Source organism: Phodopus roborovskii, unplaced genomic scaffold (genome assembly GCF_943737965.1).
Source record: "Phodopus roborovskii unplaced genomic scaffold, PHOROB, whole genome shotgun sequence".
Taxonomy (NCBI): Eukaryota; Metazoa; Chordata; class Mammalia; order Rodentia; family Cricetidae; genus Phodopus; species Phodopus roborovskii.
In genome coordinates, this window is record NW_026126480.1 from 41,133,089 (window position 1) to 41,144,630 (window position 11,542).

At 38.5% G+C, this 11,542-nt stretch overlaps 1 protein-coding gene across 1 annotated transcript in view; it reads left to right on the top strand.

Annotated features, from left to right (window-relative positions):
• Positions 1–10,187, top strand: part of Zranb1 (zinc finger RANBP2-type containing 1) — a 59,902-nt gene extending 49,715 nt beyond the window's left edge. The window contains exons 7-10 of the mRNA XM_051192128.1: positions 6,845–6,965; positions 7,388–7,517; positions 7,699–7,928; positions 8,929–10,187. Of these exons, the coding sequence (XP_051048085.1) occupies positions 6,845–6,965; positions 7,388–7,517; positions 7,699–7,928; positions 8,929–9,147 (700 nt within the window). The 3' untranslated portion in view covers positions 9,148–10,187. The remainder of the gene's footprint in view (positions 1–6,844; positions 6,966–7,387; positions 7,518–7,698; positions 7,929–8,928) is intronic.
• The last annotated feature ends 1,355 nt before the right edge of the window (positions 10,188–11,542 follow it).

The window sequence follows — 11,542 nt, forward strand, 5'->3', positions numbered from 1 at the left end:
TTTGAACTGGACTGAGTCATTTGAGGTTATTAGTGTCTAGTACAAGGGTGGGAAGAGGTACACATAAATGAGCCAGGTAGAGGCATTTCATTAGAGTAAGACAGCATGAGACGCTTAGAACATTGTGTCATCGCAGCAGAACTTTGAAGTAGTCTTGATTCCAATGGATGTTTCAGTCTGGAGCTGTTAATTTTGAACAGGACTCCTGATATAAAGTATGCCTTGTTGCCATCTTCTGGAATCTTTGCCATTAGATACCTTTGCTTGGTGTTTTAGTTGAAAGCTGAGTTGAAAGCTCAGATCCTAGAGATCTTCTACTATTTTGGGAATAGGTCCCAGATAAAGATTATAATGGAAGAGATGAAGTGTTACTGTTCTTGATTTGGTATTCAATGACTCGTTTGCTCATCAAACTCAGCACATGACTTGCATGGCAGAGTAAGATCGGACAACTTGGGTCCTGATCTTGGCCAGGAGAGGAAGGGCCAACATACTACTTGTATAACTCCTTCTTTAAAGCTGCTCTTTACAGAGTTGCTAATTTGCATAGTCCAAATCAGCTGGGGAAGATTGTCTTCAGTCTTGTAATCCCTAGTTTAGATCTGAGAAAACAGTACTCTATTATGTGAACTTGTATCACTTTTGGTTAGACTGTTTTTATGTCTTCATTTGTTTGTAGCCATGCAGTTCTGTTGGATACCTGTGATCTGAGCTGCCTGATGTTCTCAAAACATAATAGATAGCATTGTCCTTGGTTTTGTCTTACTTTCCTTCCCTCTAACTTTGATCAGATAACCCAATATTGTGTGACTGACTTTTCTTGTAGAGACAGCACCCATTTACTAGCCCACAACCAACCAAAGTAAAGTCCAGATTGATGAACCAATGAGTTTTGTGTTTCCTTATAGGAATATGGATGAGAGATTACTTATAGGACCAGAAAGGACCAAAGCCCAGGCTAAGTTGGGTGGCAGCTTATGAAAATGAAACTTGGACTACACTGAACAGCCTGTAGGCAGCTCAAAAGATCCTTTCCAGGTGGTTCAGGTGATCTGAGCCTCTCACAGCCATTTGCCTAGTCTATGCTTCTTTACAGGCAACTGGGCTTATCTTAGTCTTCTCTTAGCAATTTTCACTCTTTATATACTCTTGGGAGAGAGGGCCTAATGAATCCAGTCAGTTTCAGGGACTTCCTGAAGCTATTTTGAGTTAACTGCTCATCTTAACATCTTTATGTAGTATTTCACCTCTCCTTAGAACAGTCTGTTGTTTCACCTCCCTGTAAACATCTGGTTTTAAATTTCCCTCCAAGATGAAAGATTGTTCATCACAGAGGAAAGTGCTGCACAACACCTGGACAAGAACAGTTTAAAGAGTTTATTTGGCCCATAATTCCAGATTAAAGTCCATCACTGTAGGAAAGTCTGGGTGGCATGAACTTGAAGCAGTAGGTCACATTATTTATGGTCAAGAGCAGAGAGCAGTCAGTCAGTGCACGCACACTAGTGCTGAGCTCTTTGTGCACTCTGTACAACCCTCCTATCTTGCCCAAGGAATGGTCATGCCAACCCAATTAACATAATCAATGTCATTCCATATAGACCAGCCTTGAGGATCCCTCACTGAGTGAGACTCCCTTTCCCAGGTAATTCTAGAATGTGTCTAATTGGCAATGAAAACAATTATTTCATTGAAATATCTAACCACTTTCTCAGAGGAACAACAGGTAGGAGTAATTGGTCAATAAGGGGAAAAATTACAGATCTTTTAGTCATTACTATTTATTTTTTAGTCATTTTGAGTTAACTACAGTTTTCAGTGTAAACTGCTACAAATGTTGTTGGAAATATAGATAAATATGTGGCTCTGCCCTCTCTGGATACATATAGTTAGTACTGGGAAGCCATGAATATTACAATCAAAATACTAAAAAGCAAGACTAAAATGTCTAGAAATTCCAAGGCTGAATTTGTAATATATTTTCTAAAACAGTAACTTTATTGAAGTACTATCTACCTTCAAAAATGTTTAAAACATAATTTTCACTGCTTATTATTTATATATGTAACACCCACCACTGTAACAGAGTTATAGAGCATTTATCACCTTGAAAGAGAACTCATTTGTCTGTTTTAGTTCCTTCTGCTTCTCAAGCCCCAGCTTCAGGGGATTATTAACTTACTTTCTGTATGTGTACATTTTTCTTTCCTGGATATTTCATATAAATGGAATCTCAAAGTATGTAGTTTATGACTGAAGCATATTCCATAGTATAGACAAATATTTTTATTTACCTGTTTGACAGGAAATTAGGTTGTTTTCAGTTGTCTTTTACAGATAGTTCTGCTGTGACATGTACAAGCTTCTATGGAACAATATGTTTTTGTCTCTTTGTGTAGGTACCGAGAAATGAAATTGTTGGGTCATTTAGTAAATGTATATTTTAACATCTTAAGAAATGGCCAAGCTATATTTCCCAGGGTCTGGACCTTTTTAAATTTCTGTCAAAACACACACACACACACACACACACACACACACACACACACACACACACACACACACACAATAAAAAGTCCATTTTTTTTCATGTCCTCACCAATACTTGTTATGGTTCTGAGTATAGTCATTCTCATGCATGTGAAGTTCCATGATTTGTGAACTTACTTGATTTGTATTTTGTGGTTAATGGTTCTGAATTTTTTTTTTCATGTACTTTTTGTTCATAAATCTTCTTCGGTGAAATATCTGATTTCCCTGCTTTTTCTAATGCCTCGATGTTTAAAACGGTGCTCAAATCAAGGCTTTAAACATGCTAAGCAAGCATCTACTACTAAGCTAGGCCCCAGCATTCTTTGTGTTCAGCCTTTAAGAGTTGTGTTTTCTCTTGTAGATATTCTTTATATATTAAGTCCCTCATTAGGCACATGATCTGTGAATGTTTTCTTCCCTGTGGCTTTCATATCTTTGAGGAACAAAAGTCATTATTTTTTAGATGTAAATTTATTTTATTATTTTCTGTGTATGGGTGTTTTCCCTGCATGTATGTCTGTACCACATGCATGCAGTGCTCTTGGAGGCCATAAGAGGGTGTCAGATTCACCTGGGACTGGAATTAAAGGTGGTTATGATGGGGTGCTGAGGATCACACTTGCATCTTCTGGAAGAGCAGCCACTGCTCTTAACCATTTAGCCCACTCTAGCCCTAAAATCATTGTTTTCATAAGCCTTGTTTGTCAGTATTTTTTAAATTATACATGCTATTATAGTCATAGCTAATATCTTCTGTAGCTGAATGCTTGTGCTGGCTAGTGTTTTGTCAACTTCATACAAGCTAGAGTTATTTGAGGTGAGGAAATGTCAATTGAGAGAATGCCCCTTGCCAGATTGGCCTGAAGCATTTTCTTGATTATTGATTGGGCCCAGCTCACTAGAGATGGTGCCACTTCTGGGCAGGTGGTCCTGGATGGTATTAAGAAAGCAGGTTGAGTAAGCCAGTTGGCCTCAATGCTCATCGGTTTCTGCTTAGGTTCCTGACCTGAGTTTCCATCCAGAAACACACACAGACAAAGATCCTCACTCTCCCACCCCCCAGTGATAAAAGATGAAGGAAACCCTTTCCTTCCCAAGTCATCTTTGGTCATGGTGTGTTATCATAGCAGTAGAAAAAACCAAAACCCAAAGTAAGATAAGGTCATAAAGATTTGGTCCTGTTTTTGTCTTTGGAATTTTATAGTTTTTATTTTTGGCATTTAGGTATTTGATCCATTTATTATGACCTAACTTAATTCTGTAGAAATCTTAATTGTACAGTTTATTAAAAAGATTGTTGTTCTCTCTTCTGTTGTGTGGACTTTTTTTTTTTTAATTGAAAATTAACTGACTATACCTAGGCAGTGGTAGCACAACACCTTTAATCCCAGCACCCAGGAGGCAGAGGCAGGTGCATCTCTGTGAGTTGGAGGCCAGCCTGCTCTACAAAGCTACACAGAGAATTCCTGTTTGGGGTGGGGGGAGGAGCCAACCAAACAAAAACAAAACAAAGAAAGAAAAGAAAAAGAGAATGAGCTATTTATATAAGGTTTTGTTTTTCCTTAACTCTTGTTTTTTCCTCTCAGAAGTTTGAATCTTTTGACTTTAGCGCTTGTGTTTGAAGGAGTCCTTTTTTTTTTTTTTTTTTTTTTTTTGGTATAAACTTTAGGATCTTTTTTAACAATTTGTATAACAAGCCAGCCAGGATTTTGATTGTAATTGCATAGAATGTGTATATTAATGGCAAGAATATTGTCAGTTCTGATAGCATTTAATCTTATAATCCATGGACAGGGACTTGGTTTTTCAAATATTAGTGGTGCTGCTTGGTTCTACATTAGGTTTAAGTTGTCCTTATGGGCCCACTAGCTTCAAGATTGAGAAATTTGTTTTGGTGTGTATATGATTATTTGAGTATGTGTAGTTTGACCTCTCAGTAGTTTCCTTGAGTTTTGATTGCAACCATTGCTTAATTTCTGACTATTTTTTTTTTAACCTGTTTAGTCATAAAATAACATGAAATTTCTGGGCCAGTGAGATGGCTTCACAAGTAAAAGAACTTGTTGCCAAGCCTGATGATCTATCTGACTTTAATCCCTGAGACCCATGGTGGGATGTAGCACAAATTCTCTTTAGTCTTAATAATTAAAAACTTGGAGTCACATATTAATGTGGGGGTGGGGCAGGGGAGCTGAAAGATCAGAGAACCAGAACAGCCAGCCACTGGCTCTTACCTCTCTCTACCTGAGACTGAAAGGGCCATCTTGCTTCCACGAATCCTCAGACTGAATGCTTGTCAGACTCACTGCTGATTCAGACTGTATTGCTCCTCAGACTGCTCTGAGCTCCTGTTTTATATTCCTCTGTCTGTCCAGCCATATCCCTTCCTGTATCCACCTCCTTAGTGCTGGGGTTAAAGGTGTGTCACTCCAAGTGCTGGCATCAACTTTATATAAACAGTTTCTCTTTTAGACTGGATCAATTTCATATAGCCCACGGTGGTCTTGAACTAACAGAGATCTGTCTGCTTCTTGTGTCCCGAGTGCTGAGATTAAAGGTGTGTAGCACCACTGCCTGGCCTCTGTAGCTAACTAGTGTGGCTAGCTTTGTACTCTGATCTTTTGGCAGGTTTTGTTAGATCATAAACAAAATGTCCCCACAGTGAAAGGTGAATATTGACTCCTGAAAGTTGTTTTTGACTGTATATACTATGGCTCATACACTCAAACACATCAAACACCACACACACCACACACACACACACACACACACGAAAAGAAATTTCTAACTGTACATCTTCAGTTTGAAAAAAAATAGATATTTACTTGTTTTTCAAAACAGTATATTCATTGCCCTTCAATCGTTCAAATGGAGCTCTATGAACAATGCTTAATTTTAAAAACACATTATTGTGTTAGGAGTGCTATTGAATATGAAAAATACATAAAACCTTTTAGACTTATTTTTTATTGTGTGTGTGTAAGAGAGTGAGTGCTTTTCTTACATGTATGTCTATGCATCACATGTGTACCTGGTGCCCACAGAGGTCAGGTCATGGGATCCCCTGGAACTGGTGTTACAGTTGTGAGCTGTGGATCTTGTGTAAAACAAGTGCTATTAACTACTGAGCCATCTTTCCAGCCCTGAAAATACTTAATAATTAAATCTCTGAAACATTATGTTTTAGAAACTCTATAAAGTTTATAAATTCAGGTTTAACCGAACCCTGCACTAAATTGAAGATATGCTTAACTTTTTGCTGCTGTAGCTTTTGTATTTTGCATGCTCCCCTCCCCCGAATTTAAGTGCATTCATTAGAGGAAAATGTGGGCTTTCAAATTTAAACATGTGTCTTTACTTCAGAGGCCTTTTTTTCTGTAGAAGACATGATAATTTTAGTGAAATTTGTGTCTATTGTATCAGAGTATTTTAAAGGTATTAATATAAAGAAGGAATTGTTTTCTCTAGGTATAGTAACTTTTTGTATTAATATGTAATCATGAGATTTTTATAGATGTAAAGGAATCTCAGGTGGTGGTGATATTTGTTATTTTTTTTTTTTAATTCTGGGGTCTTATATAGACTAACCTCTTTACATAGCTAACGACGATACTTGAGTTCCCGAGTCTCCAAATGTTAGGATTACAGGCGTATCCTCCTATGACTGATGTGATCTTGATATTCTTAAGAACATGATGGAATGTTTCAGGCATTGTGTTTATACACAGTGATGCATCACTGGGGAAATGTGGTATCTTTGTGTTTAATACCCAAACTGACATTTTGACCTCTTTCTGTGTTAGAGACAGACTCCCTGCATGGTCCAGGCTGGCTGCAAATTCTGTAGTGTTGAGGTCATAGTTGTGCAGAACCATGGCTGGGTTTTGAGTGGTTTGAGTTTATTTAACCAATATATACTATTAATAACAATGAAACTGTTTTCATCACTTAGATAGGTAGTAAACTTGATTCTGGTAGAGATATGCTAAAAGATGCCTGTTTCCAGAACATAGGCATTGATTTCTTGACAGAAATTGCCAAAACAAAACACTAATCAACCAACCAACCAAAAACCTACCTAGGGCAGGGCAGATGGCTCAGCAGTTAAGAGCATTGACTGTTCTTCCAGAGGTCCCGGGAACTATATATTACAATCTATAGTGAGATCTGGTGCCCTCTTTGGGTGTGCATACACTGTGTACATAATATAGGCAGAACACTATGTACATAATAATCTTAAAAAAAAATAAACACAATGTATTGCTGGTTCAAAGCTTGCTTATCATGATTGCCTTTGTGATTTGCTTGCTAGGTTTTACACACGCTGGAAAGACTGGGAATCATGGTATTCCCAGAGCTTCGGTTTACATTTTTCACTGAGGGAAGAACAATGGCAAGAAGACTGGGCATTTATACTCTCACTTGCTAGTCAGGTAAGGTTGTATCAAGGTTTTTTTCCTTTCTTTTTTAAAAGAATCCACATGTCCTTAAATTCTTTGGTCTTGTTTGACTAGACTATGCTGAAAACAATGTGAATGAGAAGGAAAGATGCTTTCCTTGCTGGTAGTCTATTTGGGTTCTAGGTATTGACTATTAGATTATCACGGCAGAACTCTGCCACTTAATTAAGGGTAAATCTCTTCTGTTTGTTTGGATATGAATGATACTTATGTGTAAACAAGGGATATTTTATTATATTTCTGTTGGACATTGCCACTTTGGGAGTCAGTTTCTCTGCCAAGGCTTTCTTCTTGGAAATGGAGTGAGATAGTATTGTTTTTACCCAGCAGTTTTCCAGGACTGGTAATGAATGTTTTTAAGAGAAATTGTCTTTTCTTTTTGTGTGTGTGTACAGCCCGGAGCAAGTTTGGAACAGACACACATTTTTGTACTCGCACATATTCTTAGACGACCAATTATAGTTTATGGAGTAAAATATTATAAGAGTTTCCGGGGAGAAACTTTAGGATATACTCGGTTTCAAGGTAAGCCATTTCTCAAGAGCCCTCTAGCAGTCTTGTTTACTATGATTATATAGTAGCTTCAGAGCACTCATGGGGGAAAGGGTCAGAGGAGCCGTTGGGTTTAGGAAGTAGAACAGTGGGGTGGGGTTGGGTGGTTGATAAGCACTTGTTCCTTGTGCTCTTGTTATTTATTTTTTTCTAGGAGTTTATCTGCCTTTGTTGTGGGAACAGAGTTTTTGTTGGAAAAGTCCAATTGCTCTGGGCTATACACGGGGCCATTTCTCTGCTTTGGTTGCCATGGAGAATGATGGGTATGGCAACCGAGGTGCTGGTGCTAATCTGAACACTGATGATGATGTCACCATCACATTTTTGCCTCTGGTTGACAGTGAAAGGAAGCTCCTTCATGTGCACTTCCTTTCTGCTCAGGAGGTAAGTAGCATGTTGTCCCTTGTGATTCCAGAAACCAACCTTCTGTGCCTTCTAGAAGTTATGGCATCTTTAGTGCTTTATACTTGTGAGTAGTGATTGGAGTGGTGTTGTGCCCCCCTCCCCCACACCACCAGTCAGAGACTGAAACTGATATTCTCAAAATTGAAAAGGCAGCAGGCTAGTTATTGGACTTGTTGCTTAAAGAGAGTTAAAAGAGGAGTATTATGGTGTTAGTCTTGGATTTCTAATAATTTTTAAAATTTTATTTTTTGGTTGAGGCAGTGTTCCTGTGTACCCCTAGCTTTTAAGTCATGTAGACCAGGCTGGCTTTGAACTTCAGAGATCTGCCTGCCTGTCTGCCCAGTGCCGGGATTAAAGGAGTGCACCATCATGTATAGATAAAGGGTGTGGGTATGGCTCTTAGGCTTTATAGAACTTTGTCCTCTGTCCTCTGAGTGAGTTGTCAAGTTCTGAGTCTTTGGTTTAGTCCAGAAACATGGGGTCAAGGGAGAGGCAGCAGTATAAACCAGGCAGTGAGGATATAACAGAAGAACCAGAAAGCCCACTTTCTAGAAAATTATTTGCTGTTTATTATATATTCTAGTAATGACCACAAAATACACAGTACCAAAGAAAATAATCCATAGACCATGACTTGTACAATTCTAGCCCAAACGTAACTTAACCAGGAAACTTACCTTGTCATGTCTGTAGTCATGCCTTTCTTGGTACTTTCTGTAAAGTTCATGTCAAGTATATTACCTTGTAGGATGTCCTTTCTCTCTAACCCCAGTTTTTAGGAGGCTATTTCTTCATATAATTGTAACCATAAAAACCTGGCTTTTTAATGATACAACTGACAGAAGGTTGAAGTCAGCTGAAACAGTTGCTTGCTTTCACTTTTTCATTATCATAGCAGCAGCTTCGGGTTGTTCCTACCAAGTGTCTGACCTGCTGTTGTGTTGCTTTGCCTTCTCTTCATGTTCCTCTAAAAAAAAAGCTAGGTAATGAGGAGCAGCAAGAGAAACTACTCAGAGAGTGGCTGGACTGCTGTGTGACAGAAGGGGGAGTTCTAGTGGCTATGCAGAAAAGCTCACGGCGGAGAAACCACCCCTTGGTCACACAAATGGTAGAAAAATGGCTTGACCGCTACAGACAGATCCGGCCTTGTACATCTCTGTCTGATGGAGAGGAAGATGAGGATGAGGAGGATGAATGAAGACAAATGCACTTAAGGAACAAAAAGACCAAGGCATCAGATCTGAGATGACCCCAAAATTAGTGTGGTAGTTTCAGCAGAATATACAGCATGGAGTGAGCCACACCCTCCCTGCAGGATCTGCTCCCAAGTATCTTTCTGCTCCACACCCATTGGAGATAACGAGTGCGTCTGCATGAGGAGATGGAGAACTTTGGTTGAACTAGTTTGTAAAAAAGAAAAAACAAACAAACAAACAAAAAAAAAAAAACCCACCAAACCCTAATTTTATTGACAGAACTTTTTTCTTTCAAATTGTAAATCTGTCTATGAATGTATCGCATGTGGTTGTGTAAGAAGTTGTGTACTAGGAAAAGTGCACCAGCATCTTCATGTTACTGAGAACATATTCCCAGCATGGGCACTCATAAAAAGCACATGGCAGATAACCTTATTGAGATACTCTCATTAGAACCTGACATCCTGCTCCCACCATAAAAGACCCATTTTCCATTGTTTCAGAGATTTGGAAACTTTGTACAAATTACCCACGGCAAGATAAAAAATAAACAAGCCTTTATTTTATTAATAATTTAGTTCCTCTTGTGCCCAGTAAAATAAAAATCAAATCCTTAGGAACAAACTGCAAGAAAAACTAGCATTTTTTTTTTTTTTTTTTTTTTTTTTTTTGGGAGTGATCTTTACATAGAAATTGTCCTTTTTTTGGAAGAGGGTTTTGTTCTCTGTTTCAAGTTTCCTGACTTGCCCCTTTCTTTATTTAGATATTTATTTGTTTGGAAGAGTGCCCAGTAAAAGGGGTTCTTACTTGGTTTTGGGCAGGTGCGTTTTTGCACTTAAGTCCCTGGATGGATGGATGGCCCATTTGTCACAGGGTGGATTGTGAGACTGACTGTTCAGCTCCCAGGTGGCCATATAGAGGGTTTTCAGATTCTTCCTGTCTTTGTCACCTCTGCTCTAAAGCAGATGCTGTATTAAGGGCATGCCTTTGCTTAGGCTGATTGGGAATACAGTTCAGTACAGAATAAAGATTTTCAAATGCAGTAAGTATGATCGATTTCTCTTGTGTAGTCTGAGAATTTTTGCATGTTGGTTAGTTGTAGCCATTATTTAAAGTTAATTCTATAATCTTAGAAAAATTTTATGGAGTTATTTGACCACTTCAGGAATATGTTAGTATTGTGTAAACATGTCTGACCTATCTCAGGAATATGACACATAGTTTCCTGCTCAGCACTTAAGAGTGACGTGGCAAGCAGTTGCTATGTAGCAAATATACACTTCCCTTTTCCTCCCCTTTAATGAAAAGGCTATGAAACCTTTAAATCTTGTTTTCTGATCAGATGATATTGAAGTGTGCACAACCTTCAGTTTACTGGAGTTCCAAAATAGAGAAAAGCACCTATGAGCTGTATGTCTTTAGTCCTTTCCCTTGTGAACACTTAGTAAAAAAGGTGTTCCCAAGATGAAAGGTCATTTCTGTTGCATGCTAAACCCTGGGAAAGTAGTTTTCACAGTAGGTCCCGCCATATAAATGATTTGTGGTATGAATAATGGTAAATGTTACTGTTCCAGTGGTTAATGTTTTCCTACAAATTGACTATCTGGTTTTCATTTTGACCAGTGAATGATAACCAAGTCTATAGAAAGGCTTCTATTCTAAGTACTTAGCATCCATACCATCTGTAATAAGTTGAGATTTTTTTCAGGGAGCAGAGACACCTCATCCAAATGAAGAAGCCAGAGAACAGTGGAAAACTGCTCTCTGGCTAAATCTGCATTGCACCCAAACCTTGTGGTGCAGTCAGGCTCAGGACTGAGCCTTGTTCTGTGTACTGTGGTTTCCTGAGTATCTTTTCCCAAGCTCCCCCCTGTATTTATTTATTTATGACTTATGACCGACCGGTGACTCTGACCACATATAATTTGATGGGTATCACACTCTTCCCTGTGGGAAAGAATTAGCGATGGTTCCATTTCTCAGGCTAAAGACAGAAATGGGGCTTTATGTAGTTTCTGTAGCAGACTGCCTGGCTGTGAAAGGCCAACACTTTTGGTAAATCAGTGCTATGTTAAGCTCTTGAACTAAAACCAACAGCCATAATTATTGTCCCAAAAAAGTGTATGCTGACCCTTGTCAAAGATTATACGTGGCTGGGTGACAGGTATAGGTATCTTTAGACTGACTCTGAAAAGTAATACTTTTATAACTGTGTGGACTCTGGTTCTTTTTCTAGGGTGAAACCAGTACTTTCTTTTTATTCTGATGTTGTTCTTTGGAGTCAGTTTATATAATCATTTCTAAAGGACTGTTTGAGCAATCATGATCTAATTAAACAAAACCTAGGCACACCATGGATTCAGATCTGACTTCTTCTGTTTCTGATCTTTAGGCCCA